At 47.9% G+C, this 24693-nt stretch overlaps 1 protein-coding gene across 2 annotated transcripts in view; it reads right to left on the bottom strand.

Annotated features, from left to right (window-relative positions):
• Positions 1-5825: 5825 nt before the first annotated feature.
• The window catches only part of zzz3 (zinc finger, ZZ-type containing 3), a 138437-nt gene continuing 119569 nt past the window's right edge, over positions 5826-24693 (bottom strand). The window contains exons 9-12 of one of the 2 annotated variants that reach the window (XM_078408164.1): positions 23701-23856; positions 16975-17109; positions 10792-10892; positions 5826-7621 (exon numbers count right to left, since the gene is read on the bottom strand). In XM_078408164.1, coding sequence (XP_078264290.1) covers positions 7477-7621; positions 10792-10892; positions 16975-17109; positions 23701-23856 — 537 coding nt within the window. In that variant the 3' untranslated portion in view covers positions 5826-7476. Of the gene's footprint in view, positions 7622-10791; positions 10893-16974; positions 17110-21410; positions 21489-23700; positions 23857-24693 lie in introns of those variants that run through there. The other variant, XM_078408165.1, reaches the window with a different exon arrangement.

Genomic DNA, 24693 nt, shown 5'->3' with positions numbered 1-24693 from the left:
CCCTGGAGCCAACATAAGCCAGTGGCTGCACTCCTGCTGCGGACCAGTCAGTAACCGAGTGCAGCGGGCCCTACCAGAGCCTGGAACAGGCCGTCCTGGACAAGTACCGAATGGAGAACATGATCCACAAGGTAGGTGGAGAAAGTCCACGAGATCCAGGAGCAGGGTTAGGGCCATTCGGCCCATCGAGTCCACTCCGCCATTCAATCATGGCTGATCTATCTTTCCCTCTCAACCCCATTCTCCTGCCTTCTACTCGTAACCCTTGACACCCGTACTAATCAAGAATCTGTTCATTTCTGCCTTAAAAATACCCATTGACTTGACCTCCACAGCCGTCTGTGGCAAAGAATTCCACAGATTCACCACCCTCTGGCAAAATAAATTCCTCCTCCTCTCCTTTCTACAGGTACATCCTTTATTTCTGACGCTGTGGCCTCTGGTCTTAGACTCTCCCTAGACTAGTGGAAACATCCTCTCCACATCCACTCTATCCAGGCTTTTCATTATTCAGTTGGTTTCAATGAGGTCCCCTACACCTAAACTCCAGCGAGTACAGGCTCATCATATGTTAACCCACTCATTCCTGAGATCAATCTGGCCTGTCTTTTTGTGTGTGTGTGTGTGTGTGTGTGTGTGGCACAATCCCCCGAGATTCACTAAACCTAAACAAGTTTGTAAGATAAAGAATTTCACTGTGTTAGCACTTTGCACATGTGACAATAAAAGTGCCATTGTACCACTGTCCTTGAAGAGTAAATGGCTGGCTAACACACAAGATCCCACAACTACAATGTGGTAAAAACTAGAAAATCGTATCTTGGATGTGAAATACAAGGCTTGCGGTTCCTGGCACAGCAGTAGAGCGCCAGGGATCCCGGTTCGATCCCGACTTAGGGCGCTGTCTGTACAGAGTTTGTACGTTCTCCCCGTGACCTGCGTGGGTTTTCTCCGGGAGTTCCGGTTTCCTCCCACACTCCAAAGACGTGCAGGTTTGTAGGTTAATTGGTTTTGGTAAAATTGTAAATTGTCCCCTAGTGTGTGTGTGTAGGATAGTGCTAATGTGCGGGGATCGCTGGTCGGTGCGGAGATGAGGAAAAACGTTTTCAGTCAGAGAGTTGTGAATCTGTGGAATTCTCTGTCTCAGAAGGCAGTGGAGGCCAATTCTCTGAATGCATTCAAGAGAGAGCTAGATAAAGCTCTTAAAGATAGCGGAGTCAGGGGGTATGGGGAGAAGGCAGGAACAGGGTACTGATTGAGAATGATCAGCCATGATTACATTGAATGGCGGTGCTGGCTCGAAGGGCCGAATGGCCTCCTCCTGCACCTATTGTCTATTGTCTCGGTGGGCCGAAGGGCCTGTTTCAGCGCCGTATCTCTAAACCAAATTAAATGCAAATGGGTCCGAAGTAGGGTCCGAACCTGAAACGTCACCTATCCATGTTCTCCACAGATGCTGCCTGACCCGCTGAGTTACTCCAGCACTTTGCCGAGTGACAATAAAGTGTTGTTATGTTATATGTTATATGTTTGTGTCTTTTTTTATAATGCTGATAATGAAGGTGGTGGAACTTGGTCCCAGCCAGGCCCACACTTAGCACCACCTCGGTGGTCAATAAAGCTCCTTGCAGTTTTAGTTTAAGTTTTAGAGATACGGCATGGAAACAGGCCCTTGAGTCCACTGAGTCCGTCCGCACTGACCATCGACCGCCCGTGCACACGACTTCTATTGTCTCCCACTTTCCCATCCAGTCTCTACACACTAGGGGGAATCTTTTTGAGGCCAATTAACTTACAAACCCACACGTCTCTGTGATCGTAGTCATACAGCATGGAAACAGGCCTTTCGGCCCAACTTGTCCACACCGGCCATCATGTCCCATCTACACTAGTCCCACTTGGTTCACATCCCTCCAAACCTGTCCTATCCATGTAACTGTCTAATTGCCTCTTAAACGTTGCGATAGTCCCTGCCTCAACTACCTCCTCTGGCAGCTCATTCTATACACCACCACCCTTTGTGTGAAAAAGTTACTCCTCAGATTCCTATAAAATATTTTCCCTTTCACCTTGAAACTGTGCCCTCTGGTCCTCGATTCCCTTACTCTGGGGCAAGAGACTCTGTGCATTTACCCGATCTATTCAGGATGTGGCGGGAATCCGGAGCACCCGGATGAAACCCATGCGGTCACAGGGAGAACGTGCAAACTCCACACAGACAGCACCCCAGGTTAGGATTGAACCCGGGTCTCTGGCGCTGTGAGGCATCTGCTCTACCTGCTGCACCACTAAACAGCAAAGACAGTGTGGGGCAAAGGGGCTGTTCCTGTTCTGTACTTTTTCTATGTTAAACAGCGGCTGCAAAGGTGTCATTGAGTCCTGTGAACTCTCTCTGTTTTGACAGATAAACGCAGAAGAGGAAACGGACAAAATCTTTCATCAGATGTGCAACGCCATCGATGCTGTTCAGCAGAGCAGAACAATCAACGTGACCTCAGATAGATTCCTGTGCAGAGAAAAGTAAATGTGACAGGACACCTTTGAGCATCAAGGATCTGAAACACAAGTCATAGAGATTTTAAGAGGCCATTCAGCCCAACGGTACTATGCCGACCACCTGAACAAGCCATGTAGGAAAATAACTGCGGATGCTGGTACAAATCGAAGGCGTCACAGACTGCTGGAGTAACTCAGCGGGTCAGGCAGCATGCTGAATTACTCCAGCATTCTGTGATACCTTCGACCTGAACAAGCCATCTACTTACAACAGCAGCTTGCATTGATGTTCATTGCGAAAACTGTCCCAATCTGCTTCATGACAGTGTTGGCAAAATGGCATGTGGTTGGTACAAACCGTAATCCAAAGCATTGTCGCACTGATTAAAAGGAAAATCGGCAAATCAAGTTCACAGCCGTTCGGCACTTATTACATTTCTTGTTATAATCTACAGTGATGTATCAGACAGCACATGTTACACATTGCAGAAGCAAAGAACTGTAGATGCTGGTTTATGTTTCATTTGGGTGACTATTTAACTCGCCCTCCCATTCCCACTGTCCTGGGCCTCTTCCATTGTCAGAGTGAGGCCACACGCAAATTGGAGGAACAGCACCTCATATTTCACTTGGGTAGCTTACACCTTTTTAAATGTTGTTATGGTACCTGCCTAGTACGGGTGTACTCGCAACGAGCTGCCAGAGCAGGTAGATGAGACAGGGACTATCCCAATGTTTAAGAATGTTAGACAGGTACATGGATAGGACAGGTTTGGAGGGATATGGGCCAAGCGCAGGCAGGTGGGACGAGTATAGACAATAGATGCAGGAGGAGGCCATTCGGCCCTTCGAGCCAGCACCGCCATTCAATGTGATCATGGCTGATCATTCTCAATCACTACCCCGTTCATGCCTTCTCCCCATACCCCCTAACTTCGCTATCCTTAAGAGCTCTATCTAGCTCTCCCTTGAATGCATTCGGAGAATTGGCCACCACTGCCTTCTGAGGCAGAGTATTCCACAGATTTACAACTGTCTGACTGAAAAGGCTTTTCCTCATCTCCGTTCTAAGTGGCCTACCCCATATTCTTAAACTGTGGCCCCTGGTTCTGGACTCCCCCAACATTGGGAACATGTTTCCTGCCTCTAACGTGTCCAACCCCTTAATAATCTTATACGTTTTGATAAGATCCCCTCTCATCCTTCTAAATTCCAGTGTATACAAGCCTGGTCGCTCCAGTCTTTCAACATATGACAGTCCCGCCGTTCCGGGAATTAACCTAGTAAACCTACGCTGCACGCCCTCAATAGCAAGAATATCCTTCCTCAAATTTGGAAGGAGACAGTTTTAGACTAAGATGGAGTCACAGACAAATACTCACCAGGTATTGCAGGGCATGGATACTATCACCTCCTATTAGGTGACGTACCACTTCTAGTTGCAGTGAAGGCCTTTTATGCACACTTTGAAAGGTAGGGCAATGACACCTCTACTCAAGACCCCACAGCCCCTGAAGATGCTGTGATCTCAGTCTCTGAAGTCAATGTCAGAGCATAGCTGGGACATGTTGGCCAGTGGTGGCAAGTTGGACCGAAGGGCCTGTTCCCCCCCCCACTATATCACTCTTTGACTCATTCCATATGTCCACCACCCACCCTTTTGTGTGAAAAAGTTGCCCCTCAGGTTATTTTTAAATCCTTCCCTTATCTTAGCCCTACTGTTCTTGATTCCCCTTTTCCTGGACATCTACCCTCTCTCTTCCCCTCATGACCTTATACACCTCAATAAGGTCTTTATACACCTCGTAGGCTTTAGAAGGCACTGGTCAGTCCGCCTTTGGATTGTTGTGCAGAGTTTTGGGCACCATATCTGAGGATGGACGTGCTAGCGTTGGAGAGGGTTTCCGAGAACGATCCCGGGAATGAGTGGATTAACACGTGATGAGCATTTGACGACACTGGGCCTCTACTCGCTGGAGTCTAGAAGGATATGGGGGGGGGACTTCATCGAAACTAACCAGACAGTGAAAGGCCCGGATAGAGTGGATGGATGTGAAGAGGACGATTCCTCTCGCGGCAGAGTCCAGGAACAAAGGGCACAGCCTCAGAATAAAAGGACGCACATTTAGACAGTAGTCGGCAGGTAGTGAATCTGTGGAATTCATTGCCACTGACGGCTGTGGAGGCCAAGTCAATGGATATTGATATTGGTACGGCAGAGATAGACAGACTCTTGATTAGTACGGGTGTCAGGGGTTATGGGGAGAAGGCAGGAGGGTGGGGTTGGGAGGGAGAGATAGATCAGCCACGATTGAATGTCGGAGTAGACTTGATGGGCCAAATGTCCTAATTCTGCTCAGAGAACTTACCACTCCATAGCTGGGTTAAATGTTTCCGACTTGAAGTCATCACAAATCCTTCCTCGTATTACCTGGAAATGGCAGAGCAGACTCGATGGGCCGAATGGCCTAATTCTGCTCCTCGAACCTACGAAGGTCACAGGCAATCGTCCTGCGCTCCGAGGAACAAAGTGATCACGTGCAGGGAGGAACTGCAGGTAGGCTGGTTTTGCACCGAAGTTTAGTCACAAAATGGTGGAGTAACTCAGCAGGCCAGGCAGCAGCATCTCTGGGGAGAAGGAACAGGTGACGTTTCGGGTCGGGACCCTCGTCCGACTTAAGATTACGTGTTCGCCGGCGAGCGGGAGACAGGCAGGAACGGTCACACAGGGAGACTAGTTCCACATGGTTTTTATTTCGCACATTTCTCCTGACAGTTGTAATAGATCCGCATAAGAACATGTTGCATACACACAGATATGAGGCCAGAAAACTGAAACCGTACAAAAATGTTCTATTCAATGCACAACTACGAGTAAAAACATCTGCAGCCGACCCTCGTGCTCACCGCTGACTAATCTCAGCCAATCATTTAAATACATAGTAAAAATACAATCTTTCGGCAAACACAGCTTTTTGTGCAGACTACTACAAAAGGGAATTTGTTATAATACTTGATTATCTTCGATAGGCAGTTTTGTTAATGAGCTGTGGGGCCAGCTCTCATTTCAAGGGGTTCAGGAGGGGCTCTACTGAATTTGGAGTGGGCGTGTGTGTGTGCGTGCGTGCGTGCGTGAGGGAGTGTGTATATAAACACAGACACACACGCACACACATTATATATATGTAGGAAAATAACTGCAGATGCTGGTACAAATCGGAGGTATCACAAAATGCCGGAGTAACTCAGCGGGTCGGGCAGCATCTCTGGAGAGAAGGAACGGGTGACGTTTCGGGTCGAGACCCTTCTTCAGACTGAAGGTCTCGACTCGAAAACGTCACCCATTCATTCCTTCTCTCCAGAGATGCTGCCCGACCCGCTGAGTTACTCCGGCATTTTGTGATACCCTCGCATCATATATATTGTATAAATTGATGTACACTGTTGCTACCACTGTACTTTATTCACCATATCTTTGTACACGTTACATGAGTCGTTTTATATCACATTACATCTAAAAAAAAGAAAACACTTTCACCGACAACTGACTTGCGTTCAAACTTCATCTGTGCAGCCTGGTTCAGTGGGGAGTGGGGAGAGGTGAGGGAGCAATGGAAATGCGGCTCGGGTTTTAGTTGCCTCGTCCCCGGGTTGGCGTTTGCTTCACGCGGCGCTTGGCGCTGTTGCTCGGTGGAGGGACTGCGAGGTCTACTCGGCAGGAAGACCCCCAGGCTGAGTCGGGCAGACCCAGCACGCCAGATCCCTCGACCATCGACCTGACTGGATTATTAAACTCCGCACACACTCTCTCTCTCTCTCTCCCCTCGTGTGTAAAACATAATTTTTAAAAACTCCTTTCCGCCACCAAATCGCAGCCCCCCCCCAACACCGCCCCCTGTTTTGTGCAGATAGGGCTGTACATTACACGACATAATAGCAAATCTAACGCATCATGTGGGTGCAGAAATACTCGTCTACAGCGACATTTATCTACATCACGTTGTGATTAAGAGAACAGTCATTGTCACAGAAACCGATCTCGACTTTGGAATTAAATAACCTGGGCTGCATCCTGAGCCCATCTCGTCCGACCTTCCTCCTCCAAATCTGTCGGCAAGTAGGAACTGAACATTGTGTGTGTGTGTGTGTGTGTGTGTGTGTGTGTGTGTGTGTGTGTGTGGCAGAGAGAGAAAGAGAGAGAGTGAGAGTGGGAGAGAGAGAGTGGGAGAGAGAGAGGGAGAGAGAGAGAGAGAGAGTGGGAGCAAGACAGAGAGAGAGAGAGAGAGAGAGAGAGAGAGAGAGAGAGAGAGAGAGAGAGAGAGAGAGAGAGAGAGTGGGAGCAAGAGAGAGAGAGAGAGGCAGCGACACAAGGAGAGAGAAACACACATAGAAAGAGAGACGGACAGAGAGAGAGAGAGGCATACATACAGACAGAGAGAGAGAGGCATAGAGAGGGAGAGAGAGAGAGTGGGAGAGAGAGTGTACGAGAGAGAGGGAGAGCGCGAGAGAAAGAGCGCGCGGGAGCAAGAGAGAGAGAGAGAGCGAGGCAGAGACACAAGGAGAGAGAAACACACATAGAAAGAGAGGCATGCAGACAGAGAGAGAGAGAGGTGGAGAGAGAGAGGTGGAGAGAGAGGGAGAGAGGGAGAGAGAGGGTCAGAGACAGAAAGGGAGAGTGAGACACAGGGAGGGAGAGAGAGAGATGGAGAGAGTGTGTGAAGGCATGTGGAGAGAAGCTGCTGTGTGAGCAATGTCCAGCTGCCGTTGAATGTGTGATGAGGGGCGATGTGGCCGCGGGTCCAGTTGAGGCTGCCCAGTGTAACCGGCAGTTGTGGGCACGTGTGGAACAGCAGCAGGACCCTTCAGATCTGTGCACGGAATCGACAAGTGAAGCCTTTTGTTTCTGTGATGCACCGAAGAGTTGAAATCACCCCCCAGGGGGAGTTTGTTTCCTTCCGACCCCAAACCATGACCTTGTTGTCATCTGTTTGCTGGGAAGTAATTAGGGTCAAGGTAATTGTAGCTAGCATCCCGAGACATGCAGTAATCTCTGTCCAGAAATGTCTCGGCTCTGAAGACCGGGTCCAACTGATGGGCACTCCTGTGAAACTCCGTTTCATACAGGCTGCAGAGAGAGAGAGAGAGAGAGAGAAGACACCAACCACGTTTAGCTTAGTTTAGTTTAGAGATACAGCGCGGAAACAGGCCCTTCGGCCCACCGGGTCCGCGCCGACCAGCGATCCCCGCACATCAACGCCATCCTACACCCACTAGGGACAATTTTTACATTTACCAAGCCGATTAACCTACAAACCTGCACGTCTTTGGAGTGTGGGAGGAAACCGAAGATCTCGGAGAAAACCCGATCAGGTCACGGGGAGAACGTACAAACTCCGTACAGACGGCGCCCGTAGTCAGGATCGAACCCGCATTTCCTGACCATGTGGCAATATGTGAAATCGTAATTTAAGCCCAGGTTCAATAGACTTTACTTTAGACGAGTTGGCACGGTGGCGCAGCGGTAGAGTTACTGCCTAACAGCACCAGAGACCCGGGTTCGATCCTGACCATGGGTGCGGTCTGTACGGATTTTGTACGTTCTCCCTGTGACTGCGTAGAAGGGTACTGATTGTGGATTGTGGATGATCAGCCATGATCACATTGAAAGGCGGTGCTGGCTCGAAGGGCCAAATGGCCTACTCTTGCACTTATTTTCTATGTTTCTATGTTTCGATGCATGGGTTTTTCTCCGGGAGCTTCGGTTTTCTCCCACACTCCAAAGACGTGCGGGTTAATTGGCTTTGGTAAAAATTGTAAATTGTCCCTAGTGTGCAGGATAGTGTTAGTGTGTGGGGATCGCTAGTCGGCGCGGACCCGGTGGACCAAATGGTCTGTTTCCGCGCTGTATCTCTAAACTAAACTGAACGTTAGAGAAACTGCGAGGGAACAGGCCCTTCAGCCCACTGAGTCCGCGCCGACCAGCGATCCCCGCACACTAACACTATCCTGCACACTAGGGACAATTTACAATTTTCACCAAAGCCAATTGACTTACAAGCCTGCACGTCTTTGGAGTGTGGGTGGAAACCGGAGCACCCAGAGAAAACCCACGCGGTCACAGGGAAAACCTGTACAGACAGCATCCGCAGTCAGGATCAAACCTTGATCCCTTGTACTGCAAGACAGCAACTCTACCGCTGCGCCACCGTGCAGCCCACACTTTGAAATTGTAATTTAAGCCCAGATCAGTTGCAATAATTTATAATGTACATCATATACCAACACTGTTACGGAAATGGATGAACTCGAGCCCCCAGATCGAAACAACCTTCCCAAGGGGTTGTGCCCAGATTAGAACATAGTGCTGCTGATACGATCGAAAACATAAACATCAATAAATGAAGAAATAAAGACTAATATTCCTTCACCAGAACACAAAGCATGAAAATAGGAACAGGAGGAATTTCTTTAGTCAGAGGATGGCGAATCTGTGGAATTCATTGCCATGGAAGGCTATGGAGGCAGTCAATGGATATTTTTTGGCAGAGATTAATAGATTGTTGATTAGTACGGGTGTCAGGGATTATGGGGGAAGGCAGGAGAATGGAGTTGAGCGGGAAAGATAGATCAGCCATGACTGAATGGCGGAGTACACCTTGATGGGTCGAATGGCCTAATTCTGCTCCTATCACTTATGAATCTGGATTCAGAATAGTAGATGGGAAGTCACCACTTGAAAGAGATGGGGAGAAGGCCCGGGCAGGAGCTAGTAAGTGATCGGTGGATGCTGGTGAGGAGGGAGGGATTGGCGGGTAAGAGTCAAGTGTTGGGAGGGAAGATGGAGGCTGCGATGTGATAAGTGAAGAACAAAAGGCTGAGATTCCACAATCCAATGGGAAAGGAAGATGAAGACCTAAAATCGACTATTCCATAGGGGCGGCGCGGTGGCGCAGCGGTAGAGTTGCTGCCTCACAGCGCCAGAGACCCGGTTTGACCCTGACTAGGGGTGCTGTCTGCACAGAGTTTGTACGCTCTCCCCGTGACCGTGAGTGGTTTCTCTGGTCCAAAGGCGGGCGGGTGGGTTTGTAGGTTAATTGGCCACTGTAAATTGTGTGCAGGATGTCGGGTCGTAGGATAGAACAGGTGTACAGCACGGCGCGGACTCGGTGGGTCAATGGGAGCCTGGTTTCACACTGTATCTCTAAAAAACAAACATTTGCATCCACAGATGATAACCGACAGTGTAAATAAGACGGCAGAGACATGGTTGCAAGGTTACCAGATCAGGGGATTACATTTCCTGGGATACTTGGCATTTTGGAAGGATACACAAAGGAATGAGAGACTGGGTCACTCAGTGAAGGCCCTGCCCTGGTTTGACTGCCCAAAACACAACACATCACACTTACCTGCATTAAACCACTAAGCATTCCTCAGCCCACTTGCCCAGCAGATCAAGATCCTGCTGTAAACCTTGTTAACTATCTTCGCTATCTAAGGCCCCCTGTGTGTTTCAACTAATTTGAGGAAGGACATCCTTGCTATTGAGGCAGTGCAGCATAGGTTGAAGCGGTTAATCCCGGGATGGCGGGACTTTCATATCAGGAAAGATTGGAAAGACTAGGCTTGCATTCACTGGAATTTAGAAGGAGGAGAGGGGACCTTATAGAAATATATAAAATTATAAAAAGGACTGGACAAGCTAGATGCAGGAAAAATGTTCCCAATGTTTGGGGGAGTCCAGGACCAGGGGTCACAGTCGAAGAATAAAGGGGAGGCCATTTAAAACTGAGATGAAAACCTTTTCACCCAGAATTTGTGGAATTCTCTGCCACAGAAGGCAGTGGAGGCCAATTCATTGGATGAATTTAAAAGAGAGTTAGATAGAGCTCATGGGGCTAGCGGAATCAAGGGATATGGGGAGCAGGCAGGCATGTGGATGATCAGCCATGATCACAATGAATGGCGGTGCTGGCTCGAAGGGCCAAATGGCCTCCTCCTGCACCTATTTTCTATGTAACTAATTCTCCGTATAGATTGCAATGCCGCCTTCCATAACAGAGAATGTGTACGCACTGACTTGACTGATTGGCAGTTCAGCTTATGCAACTGGAATGGTATGGTATGGAATGGAATGCTATGGTTTGGTGCAGAATGGCATGGAATGGTTTGGTTTATTGTCACGTGTACCGAGGTACAGTGAAATGCTTTTTGTTGCGTTGTATCCAGTCAGCGGAAAGACTGTACATGATTACAATGAGGCCATCGGCAGTGTACAGATACAGGACAACTTACCAGTCAGAACAACTGTCACAGAAGTCCACCGAGCTGTCCTGTGGGCAGTCTTGGCAATGCCACCGTAGTCCAAGAATCGGCTCCGTGCCACAGTTATCACACTGGCAATCAAAACCACATTCACAGTTACGCAAGAAGAGCTGGCCATTCAATGCAGTACAAGGGATGAACGTACACTTTAGAACAACACTAACTTTAAAAGGGAAACGATTACAGGAACCAATATTTGATCAAGAAATACTAGGAACAAACCATTGCATACAGGCATCGGTGGAGTTGCTGCCTTACAGCACCAGAGACCCGGGTTCGATCCTGACTACGGGTACTGTCTGTACGGAGTTTGTACGTTCTCCCATGACCTGCGTGGGTTTTCTCCGGGTGCTCTGGTTTCCTCCCACACTCCAAAGACGTACGGGTTTGTAGATCAATTGACTACGGTAAAAATTGTAATCTGTCCCTAGTGTGTAGGTTAGTGCTGGTGTACGGGGTGATCGCTGGTCGGCACGGACTCGGTGGGCCGAAGGGCCTGTTTCCACACGGTATCTCGAAAGCTTAAATTCAACAAAATGTTCACCCAAGTGAACATCTCTTTTAAAATATTTTCCAGCTATCACAGCAGTTGGACAGACAGTAAAAAAATAACTAGGATTTATGTTTGTAGGGGTTTGAAATAGAGATGTTTTTGGATTGCTTGACTTTTATAGCAAAAGCACGAGTTAATTAAATACTTGGTGATGAATAGCGCAATGGTAACAGTGGAAGCTTGGTACTCATTTTGTGCATACCATAATTACAAACATACATTAACCAAAACATTTTTTTTGTTAAATAGTTTTGGACAGGGATAATTATTGCCTGAGTGAGAATTTCCCAGCTTGACTGTAAAATAATGTCCCCTAAGAAAATACACGGAACGATGGTGTATTGAATGTGTAGAAAGGAACTGCAGATGCTGGTTTAAACCGAAGATAGGCACATAAAGCTGGAGTAACTCAGCGGGACAGGCAGCATCTCTGGAGAGAAGGAATGGGTGACGTTTCGGGCAGAGACCCTTCTTCAGACTGAGAGTCAATAGACAATAGGTGCAGGAGGAGGCCATTCGGCCCTTCGAGCCAGCACCGCCATTCAATGTGATCATGGCTGATCATTCTCAAACAGTACCCCGTTCCTGCCTTCTCCCCATACCCCCTGACTCCGCTATCCTTAAGAGCTCTATCTAGCTCTCTCTTGAATGCATCCAGGGAATTGGCCTCCACTGCCTTCTGAGGCAGAGAATTCCACAGATTCACAACTCTCTGACTGAAAACGTTTTTCCTCATCTCCGTTGTAAATGGCCTACCCCTTATTCTTAAACTGTGGCCCCTGGTTCTGGACTCCCCCAACATTGGGAACATGTTTCCTGCCTCTAACGTGTCCAACCCCTTAATAATCTTATACGTTTCGATAAGATCCCCTCTCATCCTTCTAAATTCCAGTGTATACAAGCCTAGTCGCTCCAGTCTTTCAACATGTGACAGTGCCGCCATTCCGGGAATTAACCTAGTAAACCTACGCTGCACGCCCTTCGGGTGGAGACCCTTCTTCAGACTGAGAGTCGGGGTAAAGGGAAACAAGACATATCGACAGTGACAAAGAGTGATATATATACGATCAGAGGCACCTCTGGTGTAATCAAATACAATACAATACAATATATCTTTATTGTCATTGTACCCAGGGGTACAACGAGATTGGGAATGCGCCTCCCATACGATGCAATAATTTAGGTAATTTAGACAGCAGCAACCCAACGAAACGAACAGTTGTAACAGTTTTGGACAGGGTAAAGTGCAAGTTGATCTATGCGTTGTGGCCATCCGGCTCAGCAGGACCGGTTCACAGCAGCTATGGCCCTGGGGATGAAGCTGTTCCTGAGTCTGGAGGTGCGGGCATAGAAGGCCTTGTATCGTCTGCCCGATGGAAGGAGTTCGAACAGAACACATGAAATGAACAAATGAATGAAAGATATGCAAAAAAGTAACGATGATAAAGGAACCAGGCCTTTGATTAATCTAAAGGGCTGCACCTCTAACAGTGCAGTGCAGAATCAGTACCATACTGCTGAGTTCAGTTGGGTTTTGAGTTTAGTGTTACATGTACCGAGGTACAGTGTCAAGCTCTTGTTGCAACAAAGCAGAAAATCCTGTGGAATTCTCTGCCACAGAAGGCAATGGAGGCCAATTCACTGGATGTTTTCACAAGAGAGTTAGATTTAGCGCTCCGGGCTAACAGAATCAAGGGATATGGGGGAAAAAGCAGGAACAGGGTACTGATTTTAGAAGATCAGCTACGATCATATTGAATGGTAAAAATTCAATATGAATTTCTACCTGGCTCCAAGGGCAAATGGCCTACTCCTGCACCTATGTTTCTAAAACATACCAATAGAATCTTTACTAGCAAAGACATCAGCCAGTATTATAAAGGCCGCATATCCAAGACATATTTTCTATCAGAAGTGTGTCTGATCATCTATGTGTTTCTTTTTTTCTTTTAGTTTAGATATACAACTTTCCAACAGTTGGCACACAGAGTCCATGCTGACCAATGATCTCTTGTACACTCGTTCTATCCTACACACTGGGGACAATTTACACAAGGCAAATAACCTACAAACCTGTACGTCTTTGGAGTGTGGGAGGAAACCGGAGCACACGGACAAAACCCACGCAGTCACGGGGAGAACGTACAAACTCCATACCCGTGGTTAGTGTTGAACCCGGGTCACTGGTGCTGCAAAGCAGCAACTCTACCGCTGCGCCACCCATTTGTGTTTTCTGATTAACATACACATATACACCGATCAAAACATTATGACCACCTGCCCAATATGCTGTTGGTCCTCCATATGCAGCTCCATAAGCAGCAGGGTGCGATGCACTGTGTATTGGGACACATTCCTCCCGTGACCACCATTAAAATTTTCTGTGACTTGTGCCACAGTGGACCTTCTGTCGGTTCGGACTAGATGGGATAGCCTTCGTTGCCCTCGTGCATCAATGAGCCTTGGGCGCCCAACACCCTGTCTGTCGCCGGTTTGTGGTTTGTCCCTCCTCGAACCACTGTCGGTAGGTACTCACCACTGCTGACCGGGAGCACCCCACAAGCCTTGCCGTTTACAGAGATGCTCTGACCCAGTCGTCTGGCCATAACAATTTGGCCCTTGTCAAAGTCGCTCAGGTCTTTACTCCTGCCCATTTCTCCTGCATCCAATGCATCAACTTCAAGAAGTTGACTGTTCACTTGCTGCCTAATATATCCCACCCCTTGACAGGTGCCATTGTAACAAGATAACCAATGTTATTCACTTCGCCTGTCAGTGGTCATAATGTTTTGGCTGATCGATATATATAAAATATTATATATATAAAATATTATATATATAAAATATTATATATATATAAAATACAATTGAGCAATACAGCTGAACAGACATGTCTACATTGCATTAGTTCCAAGTCTTACAATACAATGTACGTAGTGGCTCATAATGAATACTGGCGAGTGTGACAATAGACAATAGGTGCAGGAGTAGGCCATTCAGCCCTTCGAGCCAGCACCGCCATTCAATGCGATCATGGCTGATCACTCTCAATCAGTACCCCGTTCCTGCCTTCTCCCCATACCCTCTCACTCCGCTATCCTTAAGAGCTCTATCCAGCTCTCTCTTGAAAGCATCCAACGAACTGGTCTCCACTGCCTTCTGAGGCAGAGAATTCCACATCTTCACCACTCTCTGACTAGATCAGGTGGATGTACAGTCTCTTGCCCAAGGTAGGTGAATCGAGGACCAGAGGACATGGGTTTCCCGATGTTGGGGGAGTTCCCGATGTTGGGGGAGTCCAGAACCAAGGGTCACGGTTAAAGAATAAGGGGTAGGCCATTTAGATCGGAGATGAGGAAAGACTTTTTCACCCACACAGTTGGCCTTCAAAGCCTCAGTACCTCACTTCACTGTCAATTACAGATAGAAAACAAAGAGATAAGAGGCACTAGTTAAAGGCAGCGCCGATCAGATGTGCACCCGAAAAGTACCATCTCAATCATTTATTACAACAATTAAATTGGGATTATCTCACTGTCAATTTAAAGGATTTAAATTCAACTTGAATGAAACCATTGTTTTTGTGGTTTAGCATTGGAATTATCACTGTGGTAAATTCACCTATAGCTCAGGTGATTATTGTCACGTGGACTGAGGTACATTGAAAAGCCTTTTTGTTGTGTGCATCCCAGTCGACGAAAAGACTATACGTGATCTTATAGAAGTGTTTCAGATCATGAGAGGAATAGATCAGGTGGATGCACAGTCTCTTGCCCAGAGTAGGTGAATCGAGGACCAGAGGACATGGGTTTCCCGATGTTGGGGGAGTTCCCGATGTTGGGGGAGTCCAGACCAGGGGCCACGGTTAAAGAATAAGGGGTAGGCCATTTAGATCGGAGATGAGGAAAAACTTTTTCACCCACACAGTTGTGAATCTGTGGAATTCTCTGCCTCAGAAGGCAGTGATGGCTAAATCTCTGGATGCTTTCAAGAGAGAGTTAGATAGAGCTCTTAATGATAGCGGAGTCAAGGGATATGGGGAGAAGGCAGGAACGGGGTACTGATTGTGGATGATCAGCCATGATCACAGTGAATGGCGGTGCTGGCTCGAAGGGAATAATGGCCTCCTCCTGCACCTATTGTCTATTGTTTAAGGTGAAGGGGAAAAGATTGAATAGGAATCTGAGGGGTAACTTTTTCACACAATGCGTGGGTGTATGGAACAAGCTGCCAGAGGAGGTGGTTACTCCTCTGGCAACTGGGACTAATCCAATATTTAAGAAGCAGTTTGACAGGTACATGGATAGGACAGATTTAGAGGGATATGGTCAAATGCTGGCAGGTGGAACTAGTGTAGCTGGGACATTGTTGGCCGGTGTGGGCAAGCGGGGCCGAAGGGCCCACTTCCACACTGTATCACTCTTTGACTCTATGATTACAATCTAGCCGTCCACAAGCGATGTTCTCCTGAGCAGTAATGGACTTTCGTGTGCAGCACAATCTTTAGCACTGCACAACCCACCAAGGAACACTTCCTCCAGCTTGTGGCTTGCAACTCTGCCATCACCCCTCATTTATGTGGGGCGTACAAAGACTTCTTAATATGGATCTTATCCCAGTGGTTAAAGATCAAGACCGTGGGTGGCACGGTGGCGCAGTGGTAGAGTTGCTGCCTTACAGCAAATGCAGCGCCGGAGACTCAGGTTCGATCCTGACTACGGGCGCCGTCTGTACGGAGTTTGTACGTTCTCCCCGTGACCTGCGTGGGTTTTCTCCGAGATCTTCGGTACCCTCCCACACTCCAAAGACGTACAGGTATGTAGGTTAATTGGCTGGGCAAATGTAAAAATTGTCCCTAGTGGGTGTAGGATAGTGTTAAGTGTGCGGGGATCGCTGGGCGGCACGGACCCGGTGGGCCGAAGGGCCTGTTTCTGCGCTGTATCTCTAAATCTAAATCTAAATTAACATGTACAATGTCATCACAGGTGGCGACATCGGTCTATAGAGTGATCAAAAAGGCTTTTGGCACATTGGCCTTCATCGGTCATTGAGTATAGAAGTTGGGAAGTCATGTTACAAGATATTGCTGAGGTTGCATTTAGAATATTGTGTGGCATCATGTGATAGGGAAGATGTTGTCAAGCTGAAAAGGTGCAGTGAAGATTTACGAGGATGTTGTCAAGACTCGAGGGCCTGAGCTATAGGGAGCGGCTGAGCCAGGCTGGGACTGGAGAATGAGGGGTGATCTTATAGAGCTGTACAAAATCATAAGAGGTATAGATCGGGTAAACGTACAGTCTTTTGCCCAGAGTAGGGGAATTGGGAACCAAAGGAGGAAGGTGAGGAAGAAAAGATTAAAAAGGGGCAACTTTTCACACAAAGTGTATTGAGCGAGCTGCCGGAGGAGGTGGTTGAGGCCGGGACGATCGCAGCATTTAAGAAACATTTGCGCAGGTACATGGATAGGATAGGTTTAGAGGGATATATGGGCCAAATGCAGTAGTGTCGATGGATCATGTTGGTCGGTGTGGGCAAGTTGGGCCGAAGGGCCTGTTTCCCTGCTGTTTGACTCTATCTATGGCTCTACTATTTCGACCCACCTTGAACCCGGTGTGCTGTATAAAATCACTCTCCGCCTGCATCAGATCCAGTTTCTGCTTCTTCAGTTTCTTCAAGCACAGCAACTCTTTGTATTCAGCCAAGTGGCGGCAGGAGGGTGGAATGCTTTCATCATCCTGCACAAACACAGAATGTATAATGAAGACGGAAAATGATTGGGGGTGGGGGGGTGGGGGAGGAGAAGAGAAGAAAATCAGAAGGTCAGGTAACAAATGTAGAGAGAGAAACAGAGGTAAGCTTCCAAGTGGATAACCATTCACCTGAAGTAAGTCTGAAGAAGGGTCTCGACCCGAAACGTCACCCATTCCTTCTCTCCAGAGACTGCTGCCTGTCCCGCTGAGTTACTCCAGCTTTTTGTGTCTATCTAAGGCGAAAGCACCTGCAATTTGCACGTGGTATCTGGAAAGGCCAGACCTGCCCGTTCCTTTATAAGGAGAGAGAAGTAGGGTGTCCTGTATTTAGTTTCGTTTAGTTTAGTTTAGAGATACAGCGCAGAAACAGGCCCTTTGGCCCTCCGAGTCCGCGCCGACCAGCGATCCCCGCACATTAACACTATCCTACGCACATTCTGGACAATTTTACAATCATACCAAGCCAATTAACCTACAAACCTGTACGTATTTGGAGGGTGGGAGGAAACCGGAGATCCTGGAGAAAACCCACGCAGGTCACGGGGAGAACGTACAAACAGCACCCGTAGTCAGGATCGAACCCGGGCCTCTGACGCAGTAAGGCAGCAACTCTACCGCTTCACATATAGGGCGGCACTGTGGCACAGCAGCAGAGTTGCTGCCTTATAGCACCGGAGACCCGGGTTTGATCCTGACCACGGGCGCTGTCTGTACGGAATTTGTACGTTCTCCCCGTGACCTGCGTGGGTTTTCTCTGGGTGCTCCGGTTTCCACCCACATTCCAAAGGTTTGTAGGTTAATTGGCTTCTGTACAAATTGTAAAGTTGTCCCTAGTGTGTAGCATAGTGCTAGTGTACGGGGCTCACTGGTCGGCGCGCCGAAGGGCCTGTTTCCGCGCTGTATCTCTAAACTAAATTCGGAGCCAAACCTACACTTTCTGACCAGGAGAGGAGACTTCTTCGAATTGTGCCCTGCGCACACAGCAGAACAAGAGGAGCAACATGATGGGAAAGAGGAATCACTACGAGCGTGTCAATATTTGCAGAATCTCCAGGACCATGTGTCAAATTTGCAAGGAAGTACACCAGCTCTGTGCAGGGGAAGCTATTGCCAGGCTGAGACTATGTCAATGGTTGCACACCGCCTGGACCGCATGTTAAATCACCGTTACTAAACGGTCGACTTCACCAAAAGATTCAAACGTACCTCTGCAGGTATTTTAAACATTATTTTATGCTCCACTTGTTTGATTGTCAAAAATGAAGAAATTCATAAGTGATAGGAGCAGAATTAGGCCCTTCGGCCCGTCAAGCCTATACTGCCCGTCGTGTAATGTAAAGAAACGGTTTAAAAAAAAGTAAACCATTCATAAATGGTCTAACACACACACGCAGCACCAACCACAGAGTGCTGGAGTAACTCAGTGGGTCAGGCAGCATCTGCGGAAGGAATGGGCAGGTGATGTTTCAGGGTCGGGACCCTTCTTCATCCCTCTGCAGTACCGAACCAGGAGCAGCATACAAGGCCTAGTCACCCTGAGGAGACCTATCCCAGCTAGAACATAACACAAGAACAGGCCCTTCGGCCCACAATGCCCATGCCGAACATGATGCCAAGACTATCACTTATCTACCTGCATGTAATCCATACCCAATCCATTCCCTGCATATCCAGGCACCCATCCCAAAGCCTCTTAAATACCACTGTCGTATCTGCCTCAAATAGGAGCATTATTCCAGACCCTCACCACCCTCTTTAAAAAAAGGTCCAAGAGAGAGTCAAGAGTGTTTTATTGTCGTGTGTCCCAGATAGAACAATGAAATTCTTACTTGCAGCAGCACAACAGAATATGTAAACACAGTACACTGTAAACAATAATAATAATAATAGTCTATTGTAGTTCAGAGCTTATTTGAGATTGTGGTGTTTAATAGCCTGATGGCTGTAGGGAAGAAGCTGTCCCTGAACCTGGACGTCACAGTTTTCAGGCTCCTGTACCTTCTTCCCGATGGCAGGGGTGAAATGAGTGTGTGGCCAGGGCTGGGTGGGTCTCTGACGATGCTGGCTGCCATTTTGAGGCAGCACCTCCTGTAGATCCCTTCGATGGCGGGGAGGTATTTATTGGAGTCGCTGCCTCACAAAGGCAGCCAGCATCATCGGAGACCCAGACCATCCTGGCCGCGCACTCAATTCACCCCTGCCATCGGTGAAGTTGCCCCACATATCACTCCAAACACGTACAGGTTTGTAGGTTAATTGGCTGGGTAAATGTAAAAATTGTCCCTAGTGTGTGTAGGATAGTGTTAATAGTGTTAGTGTGCGGGGATCGCTGGGCGGCGCGGACTTGGTGGGCCGAAAAGGCCTGTTTCCGCGCTGTATATATATGATATGATATGATATGATCTCCATTAAACATTGCCCCTCTCACTTTAAAGCTAGTATTTGAACCGGCCTGCCCGTTTCCTTTATACTTTCTCCCTCCAGGGGAGCACATATGGCCAAGGTGCAGAGGGAAGCAAAGGCCAAAGGTCCCATCATCCCAGATTGAGAGTGCACTGGGGGGAAGAGGTGCCACAGAGGTCATTGGCAATATTTTGAGCAGTTTAATAGCCTTGACTATCCTGGAATGTCCCTTTGAACAAAGTGATTGGTGGCCACAGACATCGAAAGACCTTATTCCTCAGAAGGAGAAACACTGCTCTCTGAGAAAAGACACATAAAAAAACAAATACACCGGAAGAGGAAAAAAATGGAGTTTAAAATTCTTTGTTGAGATACGAGTAAAACAAAGTGCTGGAGTAACTCAGAGGGTCAGACCGCATCCAGAAGACATGGATAGGTCATGTTATCCGGGTCGGGACTCCTCTTCAGACTGGTTGTATGAGGGGAGAGAAAGCTGGAAAAGAAGTGGGGATGGGACAGAACCTGGCAAGCAGTGGGTGGAAGACAGACAGTAGTTGCTGGAGTCAATGCTGGAGTAGTGGATGCTGCATCAGTCTGAAGAAGGGTCTCGACCCGAAACGTCTCCCATTCCTTCTCTCCAACATGCTGCCTGACCTGCTGAGTTACTCCAGTATTTTGTGATACCTTCGATTTGTACCAGCATCTGCAGTTATTTTCCTACACGGGTGATGTTTCTGGTCGAGACCCTGCTTCAGACATGAGACAATGGGTGGGTACAGGTGAGGGGAGTTGATTGCCAGATGGGTGGGCAAAGGCTAGAGATGAAAAGGAGACAAATGAAATAAGAAGGGGAGTGAAATGAAAGCCAAACGAAGGGATATAGGTGGAAATAGATGGGGGGGAATAGTGGAAGAAATGGGTACACACCAGGATAGGTGGGCGAGAGAGAAATGGTACGAGGGATAGAATAAAAAGGAGGGGAGGTTGTTATGTAAAATTGGGAGCATTCAATGTTCATGCCGTTGGGGTGTAAGCTACCCAAGTGGAATATGAGGTGCTGTTCCTCCAGTTTGCCTGTGGTCTCGCTCTGGCAATGTTGATCACACAAAGGGTGGTGGGTGTATGGAACAAGCTGCCAGGGGAGGTAGTTGAGGCTGGGACCATCCCAACGTTTAAGAAACAGTTAGACAGGTACATGGATAGGACAGGTTTGGAGGGATATGGACCAAGCGCAGGCAGGTGGGACTAGTGTAGCTGGGACATGTTGACCAGTGTGGACAAGTTGGGCCTGTTTCCACACCGTATGAAACTCTATGACACGATGGAGGAGGCCCAGAACAGAAAGTCAGTGTGGAAACGGGAAGGGGAATTGAAATAGTTAGCAACCAGGAGATCCAGAAGGCCTTGACGGACCGAGTGCAAGCATTCGGCGAAACAGTTGCCTTGGTCTCGCCGATGTACAGGAGGCTACATCGGCAAGTCGATCTCATTCAGGTCGATGGCCAGTGTCTGTTCCAATTCTACGCTTTCATCTTTCAAAGAACGATATCAAAGTGCAGCGTTTTATTAAGATCAGTCAGCATGACTGCTCTGCAATAAAATCCAACAATTTATCATCTCTCAATTTTCCTTTCACATAAAGGAATCGAATGAAAAATGAAGGCTGTGGCAGTTTGTATTCACTGCATCCTGAAGAACAGCAGGAGACGTGTTCAAGACTGCCAAAGAGATTGGACCTAAGAGAATGAAGCCACTTCCAACTTAGCACAGATGACAGACTCAGGAAGTTCAATAAACAAAAGCATCTTTGTTATCAACATGGTACTGAAATGTGATAGAACATTTGGCCAAGAAATGGAGGGAAAAAAAATCAAAAGTTGCACCTTCATTTAAAGGGTTGGAAGACTTTGTATACACTACAATCATTCCATTTTCTCGGCGTTAATCTGCGACAGAAAGGTCTTGAAAAGGAAAAGGCAGGATTTAAATGGATAGGAGCAAAGAGGAAAAAAACAAAATAGGAATGATAAAATTACAAAGCACAATCAAAGAGAGCACTGAGCCTGACTACCGACAGGGAAAATCATGCAGATAAATAATGCAGATTCACTGAGGGGAGCATTGAAAGATCAGAAGGCTTCTGTTGAAAAGGAACATTTCAATGGATAATTAAAATACTAAATGAAAATGTCATATTCTTTACAATTGGCGGTTTCAATCGTGTGACCAAGGACAAACTGTTTCATTTGACAGCAAAAGGGGTTACCAATGTAAAATAATAATTTTTAAATAAGATTAAAGGGTATAACACAAAGTGCTGTAGTAACTCAGCGGGTTAGGCAGCATCACTGGAGGATAAGGATAGGTGATGTTTCGGCTCGAGACCCTTCTGTGGATGCTGCCTGGCCCACCGAGTTACACCAGCAGATAGACACAAAGAACTGGAGTAACTCAGCAGCTCAGGCACCATCACTGGAGAAAAGTCGAAGGGTCTCACGATGCTTTCCTTTGACGAAGGGCCTCGACCCGAAACGTCACCCATCACTTTTCTCCAGAGATGCTGCTGCACCTGCTGAGTTACTCCAGCACTTTTGTGTCGATCTTGAGAGTATTGCGTTCCGTTTTGGTCACCCTGTTTTGGGAAAGATGTCGTCATGCTGGGAAGGGTGTAAAGAAGATTTACAAGGATGTCGCCAGGACACGAGGGCCTGATCTGTAGGGAGAGGTTGAGCAGGCTAGGACTCTATTCCTTGGAGCGCAGGAGGATGAGAGGTGATCTTATAGAGGTGTACAAAATCATGAGAGGAATAGATCGGGTAAATGCACATCCTATGCCCAGAGTAAGAATCAAGAACCAGAGGACATAGGTTTAAGAGGAGGGGGGGGGAAGATTTAATAGAAACCAGAGAGGTAACATTTTTTTAATACACAAAGGTTGGTAGCTATGTGGAACGAGCTGCCAGTGGGGGTAGTTGAGCCAGGTACTATCAACATGTTTAAGAAACGTTTGGACAGGTACATGGATAGTATAGGTTAAGAGGGATTATATAAGAAAATAACTGCAGATGCTGGTACAAATCGAAGGTATTTATTCACAAAATGCTGGAGTAACTCAGCAGGTCAGGCAGCATCTCAGGAGAGAAGGAATGGGTGACGTTTCGGGTCGAGACCCTTCTTCAGACTGATGTCAGGGGGGCGGGACAAAGGAAGGATATAGGTGGAGACAGGAAGATAGAGGGAGATCTGGGAAGGAGGAGGGGAAGAGAGGGACAGAGGAACTATCTAAAGTTGGAGGTCGATGTTCATACCACTGGGCTGCAAGCCGCCCAGGCGAAATATGAGGTGCTGTTCCTCCAATTTCCGATGGGCCTCACTATGGCACTGGAGGAGGCCCATGACAGAAAGGTCAGACTGGGAATGGGAGGGGGAGTTGAAGTGCTCGGCCACCGGGAGATCAGTTTGGCCAACGTGGACCGAGCACAGGTGTTGAGCGAAGCGATCGCCGAGCCTGCGCTTGGTTTCGCCGATGTAAATAAGTTGACATCTAGAGCAGCGGATGCAATAGATGAGGTTGGAGGAGGTGCAGGTGAACCTTTGTCTCACCTGGAAAGACTGTTTGGGTCCTTGGATGGAGTTGAGGGGGGAGGTAAAGGGACAGGTGTTGCATCTCGTGCGGTTGCAGGGGAAAGTGCCCGGGGATGGGGTGGTTTGGGTAGGAAGGGACGAGTGGACCAGGGAGTTACGGAGGGAATGGTCTCTGCGGAACGCAGAAAGGGATGGGGATGGGAAGATATGGCCAGTGGTGGGGTCCCGTTGTAGGTGACGGAAATGTTGGCGGATGATTTGTTGGATCCGCTGGCTGGTAGGGTGGAAGGTGAGAACGAGGGGGATTCTGTCCTATCGGTCAAACACGGGGCAGGTGGAATGAGTGTGGATGGGGACCTGTCAGTCAGTGTGAACAAGTAGGGTCTGTTTCCACACTCTAACCCTCTACACATATGGGCTGTACCCAAGTCTGGGTGTCCATCAGCTGGAGAGCACCTGTATTGACATCCACTAACCTCCACCTTTCAAGAGATTGAAAGACTGACTGATAATGATCAGATAATTGATCCAATTTACTTACGACAGGGTGAAGAAAGAGAGAACGTCATATTTCGCACAATGACTCACCGAGACCTCTTCGTCAGCGGCGCCATCGAGCTGACTGCTGTAGAAGCTGCCCCTGTCATCTTCATCGTCCATGTAGACCGGAGGCTCATGAGATGTCATGAAGGTGGACTGGCGGAAGAGGTGCTTATTCAGAGGGTGCTGCTGTCTGTTTGAAGTCTGAAGGAAAAGCCGACACATTTAGTCCCATTTATTCAAGGGCGGCACGGTGGCGCAGCACGGTGGCGCAGCGGCAGAGTCGCTGTCTTACAGCGCCAGTGACTCGGGTTCGATCCTGACTACGGGCGCCGTCTGCATGGAGTTTGTACGTTCTCCCCGTGACCTGCGTGGGTTTCCTGCGAGATCTTCGGTTTCCTCCCACACTCCAAACACGTACAGGTTTGTCGGTTATTTGGCTTGGTGTAATTGTAAGATTGTCCCTAGTGTGTGTATGACAGTGTTAGTTAGTGTGTGGGGATCGCTGGTCTCTAACGAGGTCGATAGTAACTCAGGGCTCCTCTCTAGTTGTTGGTAGGGTGGTTCAGTTGCCTGATAACAGGGACAGGAAGGGGTTGAGAGGGATATGGGCCAAATGCAGGAAAATAGGACTAGTCCAGAATGCCAACTTGATCGGCATGGACAAGGTGGGCGATTTCTACGCTGACGGATGCAAGATCAAGCTTCCATGCCCTTCGGCCCAACCTGTCCCTGCTATATGACTCCAAATGCAGACCCTTCCTCTTCCAAATATTTAACCTGGCCAGCACTTTCCACTTGTTACTTTACATCACTGATCTCTGAATATCAACCAAAGTAACTAACCTCAAAATGTCACCTGGAATACATTTTGTGCTTTACCGTGTTTGCAAAACATCTCACAACATTTGAGATAAGACACAAAATGCTGGAGTAACTCAGCGGGACAGGAAGCATCTGTGGAGAGAAGGAATGGGTGACGTTTCGGGTCGAGACCCTTCTTGAAACTGTCTATATTCGGTGTATAACAGCATCTGCAGT

Source organism: Rhinoraja longicauda, chromosome 11, assembly GCF_053455715.1.
Source record: "Rhinoraja longicauda isolate Sanriku21f chromosome 11, sRhiLon1.1, whole genome shotgun sequence".
NCBI lineage: Eukaryota > Metazoa > Chordata > Chondrichthyes > Rajiformes > Arhynchobatidae > Rhinoraja > Rhinoraja longicauda.
This window is presented reverse-complemented; position numbering and strand designations above follow the sequence as displayed.